The sequence below is a fragment of the Agelaius phoeniceus genome, chromosome 12 (genome assembly GCF_051311805.1).
Source record: "Agelaius phoeniceus isolate bAgePho1 chromosome 12, bAgePho1.hap1, whole genome shotgun sequence".
NCBI lineage: Eukaryota > Metazoa > Chordata > Aves > Passeriformes > Icteridae > Agelaius > Agelaius phoeniceus.
Window position 1 is genome coordinate 20,315,936 of NC_135276.1, and position 23,920 is coordinate 20,339,855.

The window sequence follows — 23,920 nt, forward strand, 5'->3', positions numbered from 1 at the left end:
AACAAGTGCTTGGACAGCAATCCTGTTCCTCAGGAGCCTCCCAGAGCATTCCCAGGAGTACCAGCAGCAGATGCAGAACATCCACCCAGGATGGTCAGCCCAGAGCTGGGAAAGGCTGGAGCCAGGATGGACATGGGGCTGAGCTCAGCAGGGCTGGCCACTGCTCCCAGCACGTTCCTTCACTCCTGGAGCAGCCTCAGGACGTCTGGATGGGATCTTCATAGAAAGTCTTGGCCATGGCATGAGCCACCTTGAGCACCTTCTTGTCCTTGGCCTCGGGGCCCATGTGGCTGCGGGCCAGCCCGAGCCAGTACTGCTCTGTCCTGGCCAAGTACTGGGCCTGGGCCTCCCCAGGCTGCACTGCTGGGTGCTGCTGCTCCCCTGGGCAAAGAGAGGGACACAGAGGTCACACACAGCTCACCAGGGCCACATCAGCCAGGCCACGTGGGGCTGAAGGTAACAGCCTGGAAATCTACCAGCAAGCAGGAAAATTCCTCTTTTATTCCAAGAGCAATGTGTTAGGAAAGCTGCTTCTGCTGGAAACTCACCTGGATGCCAAGGAGACCTTCCAAGCTCCCAGCAGAACCAGGCACTGCACTAAAGCCCACTTGAGGTTAGTATGGAGACAGCATTTGTTAGTAATTACCTTCCTCATCCTCACTGTCCTCTTCAGAGCTCTCCTCTTCTTCTTCCTCCCCTCCCTCTGCACCTTCCACATCATCCTCCTCTTCATCTGACTCTGATTCCTCCAGCCATTCCTGGGTTTCTTTGATGAGAAAGGAAAGAGAAGAGAGGTCCAAAGAGATAATTAAGGTAAAAAGAGATAACTGAGCTACAAAGAGCTAATTCCAGGTAATGCCCACGTGCTCTGCAGGACCCAAGCCCTTCACTGCCCTGAGAGTGGGGACAGGCAAGAAGAGCATCCCAGTTCCCTGGAGGAGTGGACAAGGCTGGCACAGCAGGATTCCCAGGATGGCTCATGCCACCACAACTCTGTTTGCAGCTCTTGGATTTCCAAGTCACAGGGCAGAGCTGACTGTACAGTGACCCCAAAGCTCTGGGCCACACAGGTAAGACACTTTTTCCCATCCAGGGAAAACCTCCACTCAAAGGCTCTCCACCACCCCTGAGGAAGCCCCAGAGTTGCTTTTTTCCCCCAGTGTTGCTGCCCTGAAGGCACAGGGAGAGCTCCCAGCAGCAGAGCTTACTTGGATCCATCTCCAGCAGCACCTTCCACTGGTCCATCCTGTGCAGGTCGATGCTGTGCAGGTCACTGAGGGTCACCTGGCGGTCACCCACCTCGAACATGCCCCCGTACACGTAGAGGACCCCGTGCTTCACTGCCACCATGGCACTGGAGCGTGGGCACGGCTCCACAGGCTGGCCCAGGGCTCCACCTTCCTCCTCCTCCTCCTCCTCCTCCTCTGAGCCAGACCTGTCCTTGTCCTCTGCAGCTCCAGGGATGACCTGCTTGATGGTCATGACGGTGCCATCTTCTGCCACCACCTCCTTGACGATCTCCAGGGGGCCCTGGGGAGGTGGCAGCTGCAGCTCCTCCCCTCCAGCAGCCTCTGCCTCAGCCTGTCTGCCACGCCTGCGCTTCCTCCTCTCTGACTTTGGGCCCTGAGAACGGGAATTGAAGGAGATGTTGTGGGACTGCATGCAGCTAACAGCAGTTCATACAGACAGCACGGAGGGAAGGAACTGTTCCTATTTTTCACCACAATTTAAAGTCTCAAGTGATCAGTGCGGTTCCTCCTACAGCATGAGCTTCTCCCAGCCTACAACAAGGAACAGTGAAGATCCTGGAGAATCCAGAGTGTGGAATTGCTCCCTCTGTTAAGAGAGGAGCAGTTCTCCTGCTCCCAGGTGCCACAAACACACAAAGGCCACTGTTCTGTGACAAGGGAAAGTACCCCACGATTTCCTGAAATCACAACAATTGCTGGGTGCTAAATTACAGCCCATTACCAGGCAGCACTCCAGGTCTTGGAAGAACTCTCTGAAAGGGCTGGAAAACAATCAGTTTGGGAAGGCTGAAGCACCCAGCTGAGTGGCTGTTTGCCTGTTATTATGGGATTGACTTCTCCATTTGGAGAACAAAGCCAGGAAGGGGCAGGGGGAAGGAGAAGCTGAACCAGGTTTGCACCTCCCTTGGCCTGTGAGAGTGGTTCAAACGTAATCAAAGAGCTGAGCTGAGCTCTGAAGCTCCTGGAGCCAAGGTTAATATTTCATCTCTTCTGGAAGCTCATCAGCACTGGGGAGAAAAGGGAAGGGTTTGATCCTGAAATCTTTTCACAGCAGCTTTGAGTGAACTCTCTTCATGTCAGACTCATCTGGCCTGGAGAGGGCTTTCAGCAAAACACCAGGAATATGTTTTCAAGCTGCTTTGCTTCATTTTGCATTCCACAATAATGGGGCAGCCTGACTCCTGGAGGAGAGAGATTGCTCAGGTGCACCCTGAGCTACCAGAAACACAGGATTCCTTTAAAGAGAGAAAAATCCTTGCTCCATCCCTGGAAATGTCCAAGGCCAGCTTGGAGCAGCCTGGGCTCATGGAAGGTGTCTCTGCCCATGGCAGGGGTGGAATGAGAGAATCTTTAGGGTCCTTTCCCACCCAGACAATCTGTGAAATCTCAAAGAGGCCAAACCAGCCATAAAGGATGTGCCAGGTGATGAAATGAGCAAATTATTTAACCCAGACCTTGAGCTGTGCAGGGAACCAGCGATTCTTCCCGATGTCATAGAAATAAAGGTCATTGAAGAAGTCCCCCTCAATGCTCTCCTCCTCCTCCTCATCCTGCACCCCCCCAAAGAGGAGGCAGCGGTTGTTGGGAGCAGCAGCCACAGCAAAGCCAGACCTGGGGCTGGGCTTCACTCCAGAGGGGCTGAGCCGACTCCAGCTCCACCTGTCTGCAAGGAGAGAACAAATGTGAGCAGCAGCAGAGGAGAATCCTGGCTGGTTTGAGTATTCCAAGGCTCTCAGAATTCCAGCAGGCCTTGGAAAGGCTGAGCTAGAGCAGAGGCTGGGCAGAGTTACAGAATAAAGCAGGGATTTATTAAAAGGATCTCCTCAATGGATGCACCTTGGGCAGCACAAGAGCCCACCCAGGGCTGCACCCAAGATGAACCAAAATGGTCCCAAAATGAAGCCAAGATGAACCAAAATGGTCCCAAAATGAACCCAAGATGAACCAAAATGGTCCCAAAATGAACCCAGGATGAACCAAAATGGTCCCAAAATGCCCGAGCACTCCCGGGGTCTCTCCCTTGGATCAGTTCTGCTCCATTTGCCTCTTGCAGTTCATTGTCCCATTCCAGCTTTAGCCCCTGCAGTCCCATCCTTGTTTTTCTCTCTCCAGCCCACGGGGTTTGTGCTCTGGGGCTGAGATTTGGATCATTTGCCCTTGGTGCCCAGCTGGAGCAGGAATTGTTTTGTGTCCCTGCTCTGTGCCCAGAGCTCAGCATCCCCTGATGTGAACCCAGACCCACACACTGAAGCAGCACAGAATTTGAAAAATAGAAAAGCCAAAACCTGAGGCATCAATTCCATGCCCTGTTTTGGACAATCTTGTGGCATTTTCAGGGTATTTCCAGAGCTTTCTGGAGCAAGGAGACTCTTGAAAGTGTCTGCACCTTTACTGGAGGGTGGAGCTCAGACAAGGCCTGATCAGATGCAGCCTTCAAGCACCAAAAAACATCCCTCAGTTATCCCATGGAGCCCTCCCACCTTCCATCAGTTCTCTCCATCTCTTCTGCCACCCTGCACTGCTGCCTTATCCCCAAAAATAAACACAGATCATCCCAAAAAGCCCCAGCCAGGCTTTAAAAGAGGGCTCAGCAGCAGGACAAGACTTGTGCTCTATCCCTCTGCTTCTCTTCAATCCCTTCTACTCTGACTTCAGAGCAAATCCCTGAAATTCAGGCTGGGAGAAGACTGCCAGGCCCTGTGCTTCTGAAGGAACTGCAATTCCAGCAAGATAAAACTATAAATAGGAATAATGCAAACAGGGCCTGGAGTCCAGACAGTGCTGGTGACCAACCCTCCTCCCCAAACCCCATCCCGAGGTTTGGAGAAATCAATCACAATTTAAACATTTTAGAAATTCAGCTCCAAGAAAAGTGTCCCACTGCCTGAGTCAAGGAGGAAATCTCCTAAGGAAGGTGATGGAATTCCTATTCCAATCCCAGATAACCAAAGAGCCACCATGGATCAATCTGTCCCAGAAGGATTGTACCCCATGGAATGGGCCCAGCCTGGAGCAGGGGAGAGCTGAGTGATTCTCTGTGTTCTTATCTCAATCCATGAGTCTCCCATTGGGTTTTCCCTCCCTTCTCCAGCTGGGGAGGGAGGGATGGAGCAGCTTTAGCAGGTCCCTGGCATCCACCCAGGAATACCCCACCACAGGAGAATTCTGCAATCCCAAAGATTTTCTGTTGTGAACAGGAAAGTGCTGATCAAAATGTCCCAGAAACAAGAATTTGGAAATGTTGTTTTAATTCCCCCCCACATACAAACTGGAAAAAAAAAAAATCACTAAAATCTCTTTTCCTGCATTTCCTCCTGAGCCAACACTGGGGCACGGAGGTTATCACTGAGAGGGGAATTTGGTTCCAGGTTTTTTTGTGTTATTCCAAGGAAGGGAGAGGATTTGCATTCCCAGGGCAGTGCTCACCTTCCTCCTTGCCTGTCCCTTCAGCCTTCAGCAGGAACATATCAGTGTGCAGGGTGCCTTTGTCCACATCTTTCTTGACCCTCTGCAGGGAAGGGAAACACAGAGACACTCAGGAAACAGCTTCAGCAGCCAAACCACAGAGGGATCCAACTGGAAATGCAAACACTGGCTCTGGGCAAGGAGACGTCCCTCTGGAGCATCAGGCAGCTCCAAACCATGGGATTCAAAGCAGGGATACTCCCTGGATGTGCCAGAATTCCTGCCTGTGGCAGCAGGAAGGGCTCCCCAGGCTGCAGCACGGATTTCTGGGGCTGTATGGAGACGATGGGATTCAGGAATTCTGGTACCCAGAGCAGAATAAATTGTCACAGGGGAGTAAAACCAACTGGTCTGTAAACAAAGGAAGGGTGGGCAGCACTGAGGGAACAGAAGAGCCAAGGTCCTGCCTTTCACTCTGCCCCAGACAGGACCAGGTGCTCTTAGGGCTGATTTAACTCCTGTAAAAGGAGAATTCCCACCCCACAGTGGGACATGACAACTTTCCAGGGCTTGCAAGGCCCTGTGGGATGCTGCCCTGCATGGGGAGCAGCTCTGATCTGCAGTGGCCTCATGTGGCCCAGCCCTGTGAGCAGCCCAGGCTGTGGGTCCCTGTCACCCCCTGAGGCAGCACAGGAGGGGCAGAGGTGACAGCTCGGTCCCCCTGCAGCTGCAGCTTTGCCACAGCCCTGAGCAACAGGTTCATCCTCCCAAACAGAAGCAGAAACTCCACTCCCATCCCTGCAAAAGGCAGCAGCAAGGACGAGGTGAAAGCTCAGCAGAAGCCATGAAATGCCTGATTTTCAGTGTGATCTCCCTGCTCCTCTCCCTGGATTCCAGTGCTCATGGCAACAGCAGCATCCCAAGGCAGCTCTGTGCCACACCACCACAGGAGCTGTGTTAATAATGTCATTAGCCAGCCATCCTTCCTGCACAGCTTCCTTGTCATTCCCTTCCTCCTGGCACCAGGAACTCTGCTCCCTGGATGGCAGCAATGCATCCCAGCAGTGCATCCCTGCAGTGCATCCCAGCAGTGCATCCCAGCAGTGCATCCCTGCAGTGCACCCCAGGCTCCAGCCCTCAGCAAGATGAGCTCTGTGGAGACCACAGGATGCAGGAATTTTGGCACCCAGAGAAATAAATTGTCTCAGGGGATTAAAACCAACTGGGTCCAGCACTCTCCTGCTGTACAGCTGTAGCTGGCAGGTTCTCTTGGTGCTGCAGGACTTGGTACCCAATTCTTGGGACTGGTGCTCAGTTCTCAGGGAGAAGAGAGGGAAGTGTGCTCCAGGCACTGCACAACTCCAGCCAGGTGAAGTGTGAGGAACACAGCACTGCCTGAGAGGCAGGAGAGCAAACACAGGGAGAGCAGCTGGCTCCACAGCCATCCAAGCTGTGTGGAAAATCCACATTCCTTTCTCCTGTAGTAAACACACTGTCTATGCACCATGACAAAGCTCCCTGGGCTCAGAAAACCCCCATGAGGTGGAGTGGGAGTCAGTTTTTGTTGTCAGAGGCAATTCCAGCTGCTGGAGAGATCCATCCCCTCCCAGGCAGGACAAGTCAGCCCTGAGCAAATCCTTCCACAAGAGTGAGTCCTTGTCCTTGGTGCTTTCCAGTTCCAGGTGTTTGTTTTCCAGGAAAAACTGGCTGGGGTGCCCACAGTGGACAGCCTGTGCTTTGCACATGCAGGCACAGTGGGGAGGTGCAAGAGCTTTACAGGCATCAGCTGGAAATTCAGCTCTGCTGCCAGCCTGCAAAGGAACTGAGGCACAGAGAGCTTGAGGGGGGGAATCAGGATTCTCCAAAATTGTCTGATAGGAGATCAACAGTGCTGAAAAACATCCAAATAGCAGAAGTGTTCAGCAGGCAGAGCTACAGAGGGAACCAGTCCCACCAGACCTTACAATTGAGGCACTTCCACATCTCCCAGCAGAATCCACTTCAGCTTTGTGACAACTGCCACTAAAAAAACCCAAAGCACCACCACAGCCATGTCTGGCATCCCAAAGCCCTGCCCACGTGAAACTCCACCCCTCCCCTGGCCTGTAGGCTGCACCTGCAAGGTGGAGCAGCAGCAGCTCCAGCCCCTCTGTTGCCTAGCAATGGAGCTTCAGCCAGCCCAAAATGCAGCTCGCTGCAGCAAGCCCCATCCCCAGCACAGGGAAGGGCTGAGGACATCTTTAGGACCAGCAGGAGAGCAGGTCTGAGCTCCTCTGGGCATTGTGAGGTCTGTTCTAGGCAGAGCTGGCAGCACCCACAACATCCCTTCTGTAGAAATTGCAGAAATTGTCTTTACCATCTGATGGAACAGGGACAGAGACATCACTGTGCTGAGAATTCTGCTCTTTAAAATATCAAGCAGCAGCATCTCAAGGCAGTCACACCCAGGCTTGGAAAGCTCCTTTTTCACCATTTGCAGCCTGGTTTGCTCAGGAAAATCCACAGCAAAGGTGTATGGGGACCAAGGTGCTGGCCTTGGCTCTGCAGGTCCTGCAGTGCCTCAGAAAGTCACTCCACCTTTGCTGCCTCTATTTCCCCAGCCAGGAAAGAGACTTTTTAATCATGTCCCATGAAGGGCATGGGACTGCCTGTTGCTGAGAAGAGACTCTCCACATCACTTCTGCAAGTTCAGGAAATCAAAGCAGGCCCCCAAAACTCTGTTCCTGCCTTCCCAGCTCCCTGCCCATCCCAGGACAGCAGCACCACCCTCCTCCAGCAATGTGACAGCCAAATGATGTCCCTATTCAAAAAGAAGAGCTATTACAATTTTCCTCCCCTATTCCCTTCAAAATTTCCTATCCCATGTGTGATTTAGTCCTGCCTCTCCTTGGAATACTCTGCATTTGATGAATGGTGCTTTGCTTGGATATTTGCCTGGCTTCAGGTGTAGAAATGTCTTCAAACTCCCCAAAATGTCTTCACATCAGCCCTGACTGGAGTATCTGCCCCTGTAACTGGAGACAAGGGGTGAGTCCTCTCCTGCAGCTGCCCAACTCCAATTAAGTGTTGTTTTCTCCATGTCTACCTTCTCCCAAGAGCATCCCAGGCAAACACATTTTCTGCACTTCAAAGCAAACGCAGACACTCGGCTCCACAATCAGCTCTAAGTGAAGACACAATGAGAATTAAATAGCCACACATTAACAGAAGTGGGTCTCTCCTAGAGGGGCCATATCCTGCTGAATTTAATTTTCAGGAGCATGCTGAAGGCTGCAGAGAAAATTCTGTTCAGAGCTTTGGACAGTTTGTGCTACAAAAGCAGAGCCTGGCAGGAATGGCCCATCAGAGAAAAGCACACAGAGCTCTCCACAGGACAAAGGAAGGAGACTTTTAACATCTGTGAAAAATGTCTGGTTTTAATGGAATGTCTGTTTTGCTTAATGGAGTGCTTGTTTTAATGGAAAAGCTGTTTTCCAAGCTGCAGAGAACTTGCCCCAGCTCCCATCCTCACCCAGTGCCCTGCCAAAGGCTGAGGGCAGCTTTGCATTCCCCCATCCCTTCTCCTTCATTTTTATCAGCTCACACCAACCCAGAGCAGCAGTGGAACAGAACCAACTGCAAACATGTGAGAATTTCCTATCTCCATGGGGCACCTGGAGCCCAGCTGCTGCCAGGAGAGCTCCAAGGCAGCAGAGCATGCAGGCTCCTGCTCCCTGCCCACCCTCAGGAGCGGGCACACAGCACAGGCAAGGGAAGAGGACAAAGCCCTTTTGGGTGGAGAAGGCTGTGTGTTGTTACTGCTGCTGAGTCCAAGGCACATCTGATGAGGCAGAGCCCAAAGCTCAGGCCCTGAGCAGGCACAAGTGCTTCTAAATATACAGAGAGACCAAGTCCCCTCTCTCCTCTCCCTGCTTCCCTCCTTTGTTCATTTATTCCCCTCAGAAGAACAAGGCGTCCTCCTCCCCTGCTGCCTTTCCACGGGAGCAGCAGGATCCAGGCCTCTGCCTCATTCCCAACATGAAAAGCTTTGGCAGGAGCCTTCTGCTCAATGAAACACTTCCTTCCTGCTGCCCAGCATGCACAGGGATACCTGCTCAGTGAGGAATGTGCTCTCTGGTATAAATTCCCAGGATTAACAGAGCAAGGAGCAGAGCTGGGGGAGCCTGGTGCTTGTCAAAAGTCTTTTTTGGCTTATTGAGTTTGCTCCCTCACCTCTGCCACTGATGGCACGAAATAAAAGTCTCTTGGCAACTGCTGCTTTTAACCTGCAAGTGCTGAAGCACAAAGGAATACCTGAGAATGCTTTAAGTTGCCAAAAAAATGTCATTTCTCCCAGTTGCTTATTCCTCCCTCAGTGACATCAATTCCTCCTGTTGGGTAAGAACAGCAGGGAAAATAAAGTAATCATCTGAACCAAGATTAGCCCCTCAATCAGCAGAACTGCATGAAAAAAAGGCAGAATGAGAAGATGCCAGTTTTGGTTCCCAGCCTGTGGACAACACCTGCCACCACAGTGTCCCCTACCTGCTTGGAGTAGCCCCCATAGATGATGATGTTGCCCTCAGGGGTGGGAATCATTTGACAGCCAGACCTTGGAGCAGGCCCCATCCCTGCAGGAGCCAGCTTGCTCCAGGTGAAGGAGTCCAGGTTGAAGGTGTACACATCATTGTAGTAGATGAAATCTCTGCAGAGAGCACATGGGGACACTCAGGACAGGGTAAAACAGCATTTCAGAGCTCTGCTCACAGCCCCCACTTCCACAAGACAAGGATCTGACAAGACTGAGAGGCTAAAAATGCTGGACTGAGCTTTGGCTACAAGGATGGGCAGCTGCTTCAGTGCTACAATGATTTCTCCCACACCTGAAGACTTTAAATCAAGATCCCTTGTCCTTCTAACCCAAAAATCCAGTTCAGTCCCAGTCCTGCTGAGGATAACTCTCCCATTCACACCCAGGTTTCTGTTACTGGTGAAATTTTGTTGCCTTTTTTTAAGGAGGACTCAAACCCCCAGCCACCCCAGCAACCCACCTTGCACTCTCATGGAATCCTCCAAAGATGATCAGCTGCCTTTTGCATGCAACCATCCGATGTCCACTTCGTCCAGAGGGCCCTCCTGGTGCCCTGGAACACAAAGAAATTCCATTTCTCAGCAAAATCCCCTGCCCTGGGAGTGCCTCAGGCCATTTTTATTGCAGTCATTGGCAGCTGAGCTGGCTGAGCTCAGCCTCTCCTGGAAATGGGCACCATTGGGAACGGGGCTGCCTCAATCCATGGCTGCTTTTCCTCAGGACAGGATGGGTGCTCTTCAGGAACTCTTGGGACTGCACAGGCAGTTCTATTCCTAGAGATAAAGCACCCTAAGAGCGCCCAGAGTCTTTCCAGTGATGACTCAGGAGCTGATTCTTCAGGAGAGTTTCATGAACAGCACTTCACAATTGCAGGGAAGACACTCCAAACTGAGATGTTTTCTCCAAGCACCAAGAGACAAAGCCTGGCTCTGCCACCCCCCTCCCTCAGTGTCTCAGGAAATCAACACCACCTTCACTCATCCACCTGCAGTTTGGGTATGACTCCAAGCCAGTGAAAACACTTCATGAATTACCCAGATTTCCTCAAGAACAAAGGCACTGCAGCAAAACAAGTCATCATTGTCAGCATGATCCCACTGAAGGAGGGCAGGGATAGATGGGATGTTGGGAAGGAATTCTTCCTGGCACAGCTGTGGCTGCCCCTGGATCCCTGAAGTGCCCAAGGCCAGGCTGGACAGGGCTTGGAGCACCCTGGGATGGTGGAAAGTGTCCCTGCCCATGGAGGGGGAGGAATGGGATGGGATTTAAGGTTCCTTCCAACCCAACCCATTCCATGACTCTGTGACTCACTCCATGACCCTACACACTCAAAAGCAGCCACACACTCCTGTTGTGCTCTTCCAAGCTTTCCTGACCTTGCAGTTAAATGTGCAGCTTCCATTTCCAGGACCAAGCAACACCCCCTCCATGTGTCCCATGCACAAGGCTCCCGAGGAGCTGGGCAGCTGGACACCACCCCAGCATGGATCCACCCTCCTTCCTCCACCTTCACCCCCAGCATCACACAAGAGACAACAAAAACAACCCCAGCAAGTTTCCAACAGCCAGCTTTAGGCCAAAGAGGGTTTGCTGTGTGTTCTCTGCCCCCATGGATGAATCCATCCTGCTTTCCCTCACTGAGGAGTCTCCCAAAGCTCCCAGCTGGCACCACTGGGCCCAGCAAGACTCCTCCACCAGGCAGCCCTAAGGTGTGGAAGTGATTGCACAATCAGGGCCTAAATAAATAAAGCTGAAAACTGCAGCAAAACCTAAAGCCACAATCCCCTGGCCACACTTGAAGTGGCAGCAGGGAGCTGGGAATGTGGTGATGGATTTCTGTGGAGAGAGAGAACGAGGGCCCTTATTCACCATGGAAAATGACAACCTCACCCTGGTGATAATGAGAAACTCCACCAGAAGAGAGCGTTTGGGGAAGACTGAATTAATATTGATTGCTGGGACTCTTTATTCTAACAGAGAGGAGGTTTCTCCAAGCATTTACTGGATCTTTAAGTATCACCCTGCAGAACAGCACCTCTGGTATTAATTTCATCAAGACTTGAAATCATTATTTCCTCTTGCTGTAACAAAGCTCCCGTGTCATTACTCTAAAAGATGGCACTTTTAAAATCATCTTTTTATTTTTTTAAGGGGAGGATGAATTAAACCCAACATGAGCACTAAAATCCGGTTCTCAGAGAATATCTTGTGCCTTGTTTCTCAAACAGGTTTCCTCTGAGTTTAAAATCAATAGGAATTTATTTATTGATGTGTTTTAATAAAGCTCCCACCAATGCAGATTTAACTCCAAGGCACAAATGGCACAGTGATGCAGGACCTCATTCCCACTCCAGGAAGATCTTCCTGCAACTTCTTTCCCAAACAAACTCTTCCCTTTTACCTCTTTCAGTGCTCCTGGTCCCAAAGAAACATTTTGGAAATGGCTTCCCAGACTTTGTGATTAATGCTCTCTTTCATGGGGTTGACACCAGAAGGCAGACATGTAGGAGGGAGCTGTAAATTCTCCAGACTTTTTTTAAAAATAGATGAAAAACTCTGGCTAAGGACTGGCTCTACACATGTACAGCATGAGGCTGAGCTGAGCCGCTCCATAAGGAATTTTCTTTTGCCTGTGGAGTTACTCTGGGATTTGTAGTAACAAATCAGAGCTGAATTCAGCCCCCAGATTCATGAATTACTTGTCCAGTGGCTACAGCCTGCAGGAGTTACCTCTTCATCCACAGGATGCTCAGGAGAAGCTTGGGAGTGCTCAATAATAATAAAAGTGGGGATGAAGAGAACATTCCATCACAGGGGCACTTGAGGACAGAGCACTTTTATCCTGCAGAGGAAGGTGAACTCAGGATTTGTGTTGTTTTACACCAGTGGCACACACAGATCCTGTCCCCCCATGTCTGGACACTCAGGTGGAAATAGAGAAGGGAAAACACAACTGGCACAGAGCCCAGAACCCTCAATTCCAACCCCTTCAAAGTCAACCCACTGCTGTACAGCTGCATCCTGATCTACCAAAGAACAAACTCATTTCTGGGCTGACAATCTACCTGATTTACACCAAAACACCCTTTTCTTTAAGCACCTCCTACCTGCTGTGGCAGGACCTGATTTTTCTGGTGAGCAAGGAGAGGCCTCCATCAGACCCAACCCTATGTGGGCCATCCTCCACTGCAGGGACTGCTCCAGTTCAACAGACACTGGTGAAACTGGGAAATTTCCAGCAGCACATCCCACCAAATCCTACAGGAAGCATCAGCAGCATTTCAGAATGTCAGTGAAGGGAGCTGCAGGGGAGGGATGTGGCAATTGCCAAGCACAAGCCCCAAGGATGTTCCCTGCCTCTCCCTGAGGGAGGGCACTGGGACTCAAAGAGCTGACTGGGAATGTTCTCTCTAGGAAGGAATGAGGCAATTAGGTTAAAATATTGCTGCTCCAAGGCAGGGTAAGAAACAGTTCATGGACTGAGGAAACCTCGAGCATCACACACAAGATAAGGTGGCTGCACTAAGTCAAAGTCAGCTGCTGGCACGGCTTCTAACGGGCTGGGATTTGCTGTGTTTGGATCATCTTTGTGCATGCAAAATGCAAGGAAAACACAGCTAAATCCTGCTAAATTTAGCAACTTTTAACTCTGTCAGGCAGCCTGGCACCACTGTGCTCTGTGCTAGGAGAAAATGGAGCTGCACTTGCCCAGCACAAGGAAGTTTTCAGAGTTAGTCAAGGTTTTCTCTTCCCAAGTCTTTCAGAATCGAGCCCCTCATGGTAACAGGATGGTTTGTGGCAGGAACTGTAGGCCAGGAAGGACAACATCATTGTCTGGAATCTGAACTGGGGGACTGGAATAACCAGATTTCCTAGAGTTTCATGTTTATATCACAGCAGGGTCATCTTGGACAAACCAACACATCAAACCCACCTGGAATGTGGCACTTGTGACCCTTCCCATGGGAACAGAAACAGAAACTTTGCCTCTCTTGTCCAGACATTTCTTCATGAATAATTAATTTTATTTCTTTATTATTTGCACTAAAATGACATTTTCTAAACCCCACACTAGTCTGTACCCCATGTGTGTCACCTGGCATTTATTCAGGTACCACTGGCAGCACACTGGATACATGGAATTATTCCTTGGTCTGTGTGAAGGCTCTTGGCACCAGGAATGGCTCCTCACCGTGATCCCAACAAATGGGAAATGCTGAAGGAAGTGAAGTGCAGCAGGTGCCACGATCAGAGTTTTAAAAGAAGCAGGATAAAATCCCTTGTAGGAGTCAACAGTCACCTCTGCTCTTTCCTCTTCCCCTTTCCAAGCAGCCTCCTGACCAAGATGTGTATGGAAAAGCAAAGAGGCAGCAGAACCTGCATTTTTGTGCTCAGCAGGTCAGCATTAAAACAAAGCCATTCCCTCCCTCTGCCTCATTAAAACAGCTCCAGGAGCAGCTCAAAGATGGGGAGGGGATGTGCTTTGTCTGATTCCAACACTGGGACCAAGGCATGGGTGTTCCCAAAATCCCAGCAGGGCTGAAGGACAGAGGGCCACCCAAACAAGGCAGGAAGCTCAAATGGAGAAGACTCCAAATTCCCATTGTCAGGCACTGTCAATGCTCCCACTCTGCAGGGAGAGGGAAAAAGGTGAGACAGGCACAGTGAGACACTGAGAGCTCAGGATGGAGTCCCTGGCTCCATCCCAAAGCAGCCTCAGCTGCTGTGCAAGGAGAGGCAGGCACAGCTGACAGACCCCACACCCTCTAACAGGGTCAAATGGGATCAAGCTGGACAGATTTGGTGCTCCCATCTGAAGGAGGAACATCACTCCTAAGTGAGCAAAAGCTGCTGCTTTTCTCAGAGCACTTTGAGGGTGATCTGGAGCTCCAGCCCACCCAAAGCTGTGGTCTGGTACAAGACAATCCCTAAGTCCAAGAGGAAACCAATCCCAAACTCAGACCCAAAGCCAATCTCCTGCCTCTCAGTCCACTGGATGTCACTAGAACTCTTCTGTCATGCAAATACATCAGGAGCAGCCAAAGCAAGGAGCCAAAGGTTAAAGAAACATCAACACAGGACTTTGGGCCAGATCCACTGAAAATATTTACACTTTCACTCCTGTCAAAAACTTTTGGCACCTGTTTCCTTTGACAGGCCTGAATTACTGCCTTGTTTATCCCGAGGAATCTCAAGGCAGCAAATGCCAGGAGTGAAGTTGGGTGGGTACAAACTGGGTTCTCCAGTGGTGTTAAAATGGGGAGATCCTTGCAGTGGCCTCATACAGCCCCCACTGGAGGAGCCCAGGAAAACAGAGCAGCAGCTTTGGACATCTGCACCTGCCAGGGTTGGGAACAGAGACCTGCTCATGATACTCTTCCCTTCAGTTAAGCAACACCAAGGCAAACCCACACCCCAAAAATCAGGATTGAAATAAACCAGCTTTGGTCTCAACAGACTCAGAACACATCTTTCATTCCCACTTCTTTCTAGGGGGGTCTTCTCCAACCTTCTGTATTTAAGGGAGAGCTGGGAAATCACAGCACTGAACCAGGAATCAAACTTGGATCACACTGGCACAGCTCCTCATGAGGCCAACACCAAAGAGCCACTGAACACCAGGACCTCAGGGATCAGAAATCCAAATTTCTTGGCAAAAGAACGAGGGCCCAGCACTTACTTGATCTGCTCCCAGGTCTTGGTGGCCAAATGCAGGACCCAGAGATCTTTGTAGTGGTAGAACTGCTCCCCGTTGGGAGAGGCAAACTCGCCCCCAAAGATCCAGAGCTGCCCCCCAGCCGTGGGCACCACAGCTGCCTGCAGGACAAGGGACAGCTGGGTCAGAGAGGATTCCAAAGCAGGCACACAGCTCCCCCAGTGTCAAACACACAGCTCCAAACCCCAGGGAACAGCAGCAGCAGCTCCCTGGGGCTGAAGGAAGGAGAATTTGGATTAAAGAGTGTTTAGCACATCTTCCCTAGAGCAAGGGAAAGCTGGCCTAGGAGCTGGGCTCTTCCCACCTCCTGGGGGAAGTTCAAAGTGCCCTAGAAAACACCTTGGGATTAGTGTAATAAAAAATGTTCAACTCTCTCTGTTCAAAACCAAACAAAAGAAAGAAAACAAACAAAAAACCCCAAATACAGAAGGAAATGTGCAGCATTTGGGCAAGAGGGGAGACTCTTACTGCTTTGATTGGGTCATAGCAGAGAGGGTTTTTTATCATTTTTTTTGCACAGAGCAGCACCAAAACACCTCTGGCATGCAAGATGCCAGTTAAAAGCAGGGAGAAGAGCAAGAACTCCACTTCACTGAAGTTATCTGTGGTAGGACCAAGGGAGAAGGAAGGAATCCCAAGAAGGAAATGCTGTGGCTGTGCAAATTTCAATTTCTGTTTTCTCCAGGGTACCCATCACAGCTCAACGTTGGGATAATGATCTCCTTCCTCACAAGGCTTCATTCCCTGCCTGTCTCTCCCAGCAAAAAAAAAAAAGATTTTTAGCCCCACAGAGGACCATGCCCTGCCACAGACCAGCCCAAACATGAAATGATTAATTACAAAAATCCAGGGTGTGCCTTCAGGCAGGATTTGTGGGAACATGAAGTTACCTAAACAAAGGGGATGTGTGCCTGAATTCCATGGGCATCCAGTGCTTAAAAGCTTAAAGGGAAGGTTTATGCAACAGCCTGCTCATAGTTGTGGGTGACATTTCCAAGAGCTGGCTTGAAATTAATGACAAAACCAAACCTTTTTCCTTGAACAACTGCCAAAACCTGCCCATAGCTCTCCTCACCTCCAACAGTGGATTGTGTGTGAGAGACCAGGGTATAATAAACCTAAAAACATGTACAGACACACTTCTGCTTAGCTCTGAGCTATGCATTAAATATAAAGCCACAAGGAAGACAAACCAGTGAGCTCATGAGGCTGAAGTGTCCCCTGTGAAACCATAATTAATTATCAGACAGAAGCACTGCTGAAGCAGGACTCCTCAGTTTCTTGTTGCTGTAATCCAGCTGCAGCTCCTGAGCTGCTCCCTTTGGATTGAGCTGCTCGACAGCCACCTGCTGGCTGCTGGAGCACAGCTCTGAAACCAAGCTCGACTTCAAACAGCACAGAGTAGCCCAAAAATCAAGGCAGAACCTTTCAATTCAAGGATGCACAGCTCAGAGCAACACTGGCACTCAGTAACATAACAGAGGGATATGAACCTAACTGGGGGGTTGGATCTTACCAGGGAGCTTTGGGATGGGTAGGAAAAGGACATTCACATCCTGTATGGCAGCTTTGGGAAGGCACCAGTCACCCCCTGGCTGCAGCAGGTAAGAAAATCTATCAGCTGGTGAGGGCCAAAGACCTGCAAAAAATACAAGTCTTTGGTCCAGGCTGTGCTGTGCAGGTGTTCACATGAAGTAAACAAACCCAAATTCCTCATCCTCACAAGCAGCCAGTGACCTGGATTTGCAGAGAGGTGCAGAAGAGCCCAAGTGCTCCCTGCTGGCAGCAGTGGCAGTGGCTGGGATGTTCATGGATGAAGGCTGTGGCCATGAAGGGAACAATGGATTTTGGGCAAATTCCAGTCTGGAAATTCAGGGGCCCCTGGGATTCTGGATTTGAGCTGGTCCTTGTACAATACAGCAAAGAATAAATTTCTGAGGAAGAATCCCCCCCCTGGCTCTGCCAAATCAACAGACACAACCCCAAATCTTCACTCCCCACTCAACACTGCCAGAGGACACCCAGTGAGCAGAGCACCTTGGACAGAAAAGCTGAACTGACACCACTGGCACCCCATTATGAGGAGAACAGAGAGGCAGGAAACCCCCAGGAGGTGCAAAAATTCAAACCCTCCTCCCTCAGAATCCCTGATCTCCTTGAGAACAATCCCAGCTGCTGCTCTGGCAGCCAGAGCTTTACCTGGTGAGCACAACGCCTCGGGGGCGGGTTGGGGATGTCCAGCTTTGCCCAGCTGTTCTTCCTGATGTTGTAAATGTACAGCTCATTGTACAGGTAGGTCTGTGAGACAGGGAAAGAGCAGCTCAGCCCAGCCCAGCCCAGTCCAGCTCTGCACAGGGGATCTGGGGTGAAGACTGCAAAGCACAACCTCCTCAGAGGGCAGGGAAGGAGGACAACCAGCCCCTGCACTGCACTGCACTGGGAGGCAGCAACTCTTCCACTGGGCTGGAAGGTTCCTTCCCAAACCCTTGGTGAAGGCTTGAGATATGAGGATTTAAAAAGCTGGAGCTTAACACAGATGTTTAGGTTAAAGCTGCTCAACTCCAGAGCAAAGAACAGCTCCAGGTGGTAAAAAAAGCAGAGTTAGTTCAGCTCATCACACTGGGTAACTCTGAGGTGACCAAATATCACTGCCAGGCTGGAGTTTTCCAGAGCAGTTCATCTCCAGGAGCAAAATAACCACTTGCAACCTGCAGGAATTCAGGAAAAAAGAGTATTCCTGAGTGCAATAATCTGCTGCTGCTCCCATCTCCGAGGCAGCCAGCAGCAAAGGTGTAGAAATATCTTGTTTTGAGAAGGGCAAGAGATTCTTCACTAGTTATCCCAAATGAGGGGCAGATATGGCTGCAATTAAGTCTGGAGAAATTATGAAGCCCTGAAATATTGATGCTGAGACAATCACTCTGACTCCTTAATGGGTTCCAGAGTGTCTCCTTCCTGCCAACTGCTCAGCCATGAGACAGAGCCATGGCAGAATTAAAAGGCTATTTTGCTCTCATTCAGGGACAAATACATATTTTATGACTCTGCCTTGAATTTCCCTTCAAATGAGACCTGTGCAAATTACAGGAAAAGGAGAGAGGGGGGAGATAAAGAAAAAGAAAATGAAGTATACATTACTTTTTGGCCATTGAAATATTCACCTCCAAAAAGGATCAGCTCGTCTCTCTCAGGGTGAGCACAGAAGGAGCAGTTCAGCCTGAAAGAAAAGAGGATGGAAAAAATAAAAAAAAACCATGTGAAAGTCCTTAAAACCCTGAATCTTGGAGCCTTTAACTCAGGCACCAGCACCTCTGCCCTCCAGCCCCAAAGGTCTCTCCATCATCTGCCAAATTACTGTGCTGTGATGTTCACCCCAGGGCTAAAAACTTCTCCAAAGAAATTAGTTTCTTCCAAAACTTCCAGCAAGATGAATGGGGCACTGTCTGAGAGGCTCTCCTATTTCAGGAGCACACGTTACTCCGTGATTTAACTCCCCCTTTGACGTGAGCTCCTGAATTTTAATGCTGGGGTGGCAGGAACAGAAATTACTTTGATGAGGGCACAGAACTCTGGGCTGTCTCCTCTCCATTTATCTGTGTCATTATTCTGCACTTGCTGCTGGTCACTGCTCTCCTGAACACCCCAAGTCTGTGAACCCCACTTAACAAAGTGGTTTTCACCTCATGACACATCCTTTTGCCTCTGAATTCCCTCCAGCCCTCTAGTCCAAACCCAAAACTTCCTCTTCACTTTTATTTTCCCTCAAAGCCCTGAAATCTACCCCTGCTTTGCCTCTTTTGTGCTGATGTGATGGTTAAAAAATGGATTTTGATGCCCAAAACCAGGCTTTTGGTCTCTTTATAACCATGAACTCAGTATTCCAGCTGTTTCATAACTCCAGATATCAGCTATACCTTCCACTCTTGGGAAATAACTTTACATAAAGAAATTACATCAAAAGCACTCCCAGCTGCTCTACAAGTGGCAGCCAAAGCTTCACACAAGCTCTCTCACCTGGGTGAGGGGGGTGGGCAGGATGACTCAATTACTTGGGTCTTTTTAGCATCCAAACTCTGGAATTCTGCTATCAGGGCTTCAAGATCCTCCTGGAAAGAAAAAGCCAGACATGAGCAGCTTGACATGAACAGAAGCACACATGAAAACAGCACTCACTTGATAGTTTCCCTTTTTTAAAAAGAAAAATAACCGCCCAAATATAACTGGAAACTCTTTTATATCCAGAGAAATCTCGTGCATCTTTATTCCCTTTCAACTTCACTGAATTAAAACCAAAATCTGTCCCCAAAACTGCTGACAGACCAAGGGCAGAGGCAGGACTGCAGCAATGGGAGGTTCTGAGCCTGGGTCTCTCCTACCACCCCACTTCAGGTGACTTTGCTGAAGGTGGGCTCCAAGCAGAGATTTCCAAAGCCTGGGAATTCTACAGCATGGAATCAGCTCTCCCTGCAGCCAGGATACTCCACAGGGGCACCTTCCATGCCTTGGAGCTTTGGATGAAGCCATTAACAGCACTTTATACCAGGGAAAAGTCGCTGCTTTGAGGCTTAAACACAAGCAGCCTCTCTAGGAGTGCAAGAAATAAAGGTTCTCATGTGCTTTTAAGGAGAAAAGGATGAAGGGGATGGAAAGCAAGAAGGAGCCTTAAACCGTGGATCGGAGGGGATTTAAACAAGATTCTGCTTGGAATCAGAGAATGAGGGACCTCAAATCTCACCCATGGGCAGGGACACCTTCCACAATCCCAGCTGGCTCCAAGCCCCGTCCAACCCGGCCTTGGGCACTGCCAGGGATCCAGGGGCATCCCTGAATTCCAACTTCAAGGAGCCTTGGACAAAGCTCTCAGGCACACTGGGATTGTTGTGGTATCTCCGCAGGGCCGGGAGCCGGACCGGATGATCCACGTGGGTCCCTTCCAACCCATGACATCCTTCGCTTTCCCTGGGCAGCCCAGATTCCCGTTGGATTCGGTCTTTTGTTCCCAACGCTGCCCTCAACCTTCCCCCTGCCCCAGAGCGGCCCCGCGCCCTCCCTGGCGCCCGTCACCTCCTCCTTCTTGGCTCTGCGGGACACCTTCTTCTCCATCTTGGCCAGCGTCTTCTCGGCGCCTTTCCCCTTCTTGTCGCGCTTGCCCTTCTTCCCCATGGCGGCGGGGACGGGACAGCCCGGGATTCCAGCGGGATCACAGCGGGACGGGGCCGGGATACCGCGGGATCACAGCGGGACGGGGCCGGGATACCCCGGGATCACAGCGGGACGGGGCCGGGGCGAGATCACAGCGGGATCACACCGAGATACGCCGGGATCACCCCGGGATTCCAGCGGGATCAGAGCGCGACGGGGCCGAGATACCCCGGGATCGCACCGGGATCACAGCGGTTCGGGCTGCGATACCCCGAGATCACGTCGGGATCACAGCGAGACGGGCCGGGATACCCCGGAATCGCAGCGGGATCACGCCGGGATAGCCCGGGCTCACGCCGGATCGGGATACCCCGGAAAGCCCCGGGCCGGGGCCGCTCCCTGAGCTGCGCGGCAGCGCCCCCTGGCGGCCCGGAGGGCTGATGGCGCTGAGGGAGCGCTGAGGGAGCTCCGCGGGCTGCGGCCGCTCCGGGCCGGCGTCAGGAGCTCCGCAGGGCCGGGGAGAGGGGTTCGTGCAGCCCCGCACACCGGCCGGCACAGCCCTGGCACGGCTTGGACACGGTGGGGTTGATGCCCGCCCTGAGGAGAACGTGGAGCCCACAAAATGGCCCCCTCCCCTCACACAAAATGGCCCCCCCTCAGGGGAAGGGAGGCGAGGACGTGTCTGGAGGGGAGGGTCAGGCTCTGTTCAGTGGTGCCCACGGGCAGGAAAACAGCAATGGCCATAAACTAAACCACAAGTTCCACCTCAGCGTGAGAGTGGCACTGGCACAGCTGCCCAGGGAGTTTGTGGAGTCTCCATCTCCGGAGCCATTCCAAGCCCACCTGGGCATGTTCCTGTGCCACCTGCTCCAGGTGGCCCTGCCTTGAGCTGGATGATTTCCCTTCCAACCCTAAATAGTCCATGATTCTGTGATTAGGAGGAATTTCTTCACAGAAAGGGTGGTTAAACATTGGCAGGGCTGCGCAGGGAGGTTTGGGGTCCCCATCCCTGGAGGTGTCCCAGGAATTCCTGGATGTGGCACTCAGTGCTCTGGGCTGGGGACAAAGTGGGCATCAGGCAAAGATTGGATTCCATGATCCTGAAGCTCTTTTCCAACCTCAGTGGTCTTGGGATTCTGTAATTTCATCACCTGAAACATGAGCCAGGCCTGGGGGAGGCCCTGTGCAGAAATAAAATAAAATTAAACCACGGGCAGAGTTCCCCAGGGATTGGGGCCCTGTGCAAGTGTTTTCATTTCCAGCTGCAGACCTTGGGGAATGGGGTTTATCCAGGCCACTCTCCAAATCCTGAGTTGTTGGAGAGCCAAAAGAAGTACAGGCACTGTCAGGCAATGCCAGGCAGCTGCTTTTTCCCTCAGTGGTGGAGAAGGAATAATGATGATTTTTCTGGTATTTCACACAGAAATGCTGAGCCCAGGGAAAAGTTCCTGGGAAAACACCTGCTTTGAACACCTAGTAAGTAAGGGTTGAAATACATCTTTTAGCTGCAAGTTCATCCTACTATGTATCAAAATCGCTGCCATGATTGTTTCTTGCAGAGCAGAAGGAATAAAATCATTATATTTTTCACTGAATTCCCACAAAACCCCTAATTTCCTGGAAGCAGGGGGGTTTCACCACCCCAATCCAGAGAGGATTTCCACTAAGGTACAGTTCAACACCCACTGAATTATCCCAAACATCCAGCACATGCCGTGGAATTGCAGGATGGATCCTTTGCTGGGAACATCCACCTACTCTTGAACCTGGGATCAGGGAAAAACACAGCCCTGGAGCACGGAGGGAAGAGCTGGGAAAGTTATTTTGAGGTTGCAGACAATGGTCACCATAAGCAGCTCTTTGTTTTTCTGTTTGTTCTGAAAACATTGTGGTTCAAGCTGAAGCGTGTCCATGTTTATGTGCAGGAAGGGGAACAGAAACCCTGGAGGCACCGGGGATGGGACATTGCAATTCCCAGATGTGGGAGCTCTGCCGAGTTCCCTGGCCCTGCAAACGGGCTCGGAAGTTTCCCCGCTGCTCCTCGGGCTTCAGCTTCAAAGAGACATCAGTGTGTGAAAACACATCCCCTCCTGGTGTCTACAGGTCAACAATTCCTCTGGGTCCAGATCGTCCAGCACTTTTTAGGCAGGCTTTGAAATGAAAAAGCTGCATTTTTAGGAAATTAACCCTCAAATCTTCACCTGCTGAGGGAGTGAGAAGTTTTTCACCTCCTGCACACCCAGTTCCACTCACCCCCTTTTTGGTGCTGCATCATTCACGGTTATTTCCATAAGCTCAGAGATTCTCCAAGCTCAAATTGCTCTCTCACCCCTCTATTTTCCATGTTTCTGGTGCAGGTTGGGATGTGTGGGGTCATTCAGAGCTGGCTCCCACGTGAGGCAGGACATTGCTGGTGTGAGTTCTCTGATCTCTTGAACTCCCCAGTCCGGCTTCTCACGGGGGATGTGAGAAAGGAGGATGGGGGACAACTAAAGCTCTGCTTTGAAAATGCAAAGCACGACAGGAGCGTGAAACAGGGCAGGAACTCCTCAGGGAATTCTGGGCTCATCTCTTGAGGAGTTGCTGTGCCCATAATGGTGACTTCAGGGATCAATCTTCCTCAGAAGGTCGAGGGTAAAGATGAGACTGAACACCTGAGAGCACCAACCTGCCCAAAAACATCAATTTAAAACTCCAGTACTGACTTAGGTGAGCTCTTTCCACAAGCTTCCCATCACCCAGGATGGGAAAGGCCACTCCACGTTCCCACAGTCTCACCAACATCTGCACACAGCTGGCAGGCAGAGGCAGCTGTGGCTCCGGGCTGGGGCGCACACACACAGAAATCCCACGCCCAGATGTCCCACGCTTGTTTCTGTTGTGTCTCAGGTTTGGTCCCTGCTTTGTTTGGAGGAACATAAGCTGCACTTTGGCTGTGTTTGCACATTTCATGCTCTGAAGTCGTCCTGTGCTGTTGTCTCTGGCAGCCCCTCTCCAGCTCTGACCTATACAAAGCCCACGTGGTTCGACTTTGTTATTTTTTTATAGTCTGGAATATGCTCATTCAACAGGATGGTAAATCCAGCTGTATCAGCAAAGTAAAGAATAACAGGCATGAGAGCCTCAGAAAAGGCTCAAAAGCTTTTTCCCACAAGTCTTCTTTGTGCTCCAACACTTGATTTATTTTTCCCTTGTTAATGCTTTCTGAAGCCAGTAGCAAGGAAGGAATTAATGCCACAGATTAAGCGGGAGGACATGCTGACAGCACAGGAACTAAATCAACCAAAAAAGCATTGCAATGGTTGGAATTGCTGCTGTTGGAGAGTTCTGCCTCTGTCTGTATGGAAAGAGGAGGCTAAAGATAAACCTTGCAAACAGAGAGAGCTGTGGGGCTGCTGATGGCGAGTGTTTTATAGAATCATGGAATGGTTTTGTTGGAAGAGATCTTAAAAACCATTCCATCCCTCCCCCTGCCATGGCCAGGGATGCCTTCCACTGTCCCTGGCTGCTCCAAGCCCTGCCCAGCCTGGCCTTGGACACCTCCAGGGATGGGGAATCAAATGATGCTGGTGGGAATGGGGAGCACTGCCAGGGAACACGGGGGTGTCGGAGAAGTTCAGCAGAGCCAGGGCTCCAAGTGCCCTGGGACATGCCAGCATGCCCAGGAAAAATGATTTTCTTTCACTGCTGTGTGGTGGAAAACCCAGAAAATCATGGAATCATTAAGGTAGGAACAGGCCTTTAAGATCATCAAAGCAGCACCACATTCACTACCAGCCATGTCCCCTAGTGCCACATCTATGTGGTTTTTACACAATTCCAGGTGTAAGGACTCCA

The 23,920-nt window shown here is 50.8% G+C and overlaps 1 protein-coding gene across 2 annotated transcripts; it reads right to left on the bottom strand.

Moving 5' to 3' along the window:
- Window positions 1-3: 3 nt before the first annotated feature.
- KLHDC4 (kelch domain containing 4) lies at window positions 4-20,486 on the bottom strand. Of its 2 annotated transcripts, XM_054640762.2 has the most exons (13): window positions 20,168-20,486; window positions 20,006-20,135; window positions 18,956-19,047; window positions 18,080-18,158; window positions 17,141-17,239; window positions 14,906-15,042; window positions 9,686-9,778; window positions 9,180-9,339; window positions 4,677-4,758; window positions 2,705-2,913; window positions 1,209-1,623; window positions 647-766; window positions 4-381 (listed from the first exon to the last, which is right to left on the bottom strand). In XM_054640762.2, the coding sequence occupies exons 2-13, from the start codon at window positions 20,102-20,104 to the stop codon at window positions 197-199; spliced, it is 1,770 nt and encodes a 589-aa protein (XP_054496737.2). In that variant the 5' UTR covers window positions 20,105-20,135; window positions 20,168-20,486; the 3' UTR covers window positions 4-196. The 2 variants fall into 2 exon arrangements, with proteins under 2 accessions (XP_054496737.2, XP_077041259.1); XM_077185144.1 differs by lacking the exons at window positions 18,080-18,158; window positions 18,956-19,047; window positions 20,006-20,135; window positions 20,168-20,486 and adding an exon at window positions 16,458-16,580.
- Window positions 20,487-23,920: the final 3,434 nt, after the last annotated feature.

Bases quoted from the DNA above. Each gene is read 5' to 3' on its own strand.
- KLHDC4 (XM_054640762.2), bottom strand. From the start codon at position 20,104: ATGGGGAAGAAGGGCAAGCGCGACAAGAAGGGGAAAGGCGCCGAGAAG. The intron at 17,240-18,079 runs GTAATGTATACT...CCTGTCTCACAG, and splicing joins AATATTTCAATGGCCAAAAA to ACCTACCTGTACAATGAGCT. The intron at 15,043-17,140 runs GTAAAGCTCTGG...CTTGTCCTGCAG, and splicing joins CGAGGCGTTGTGCTCACCAG to GCAGCTGTGGTGCCCACGGC.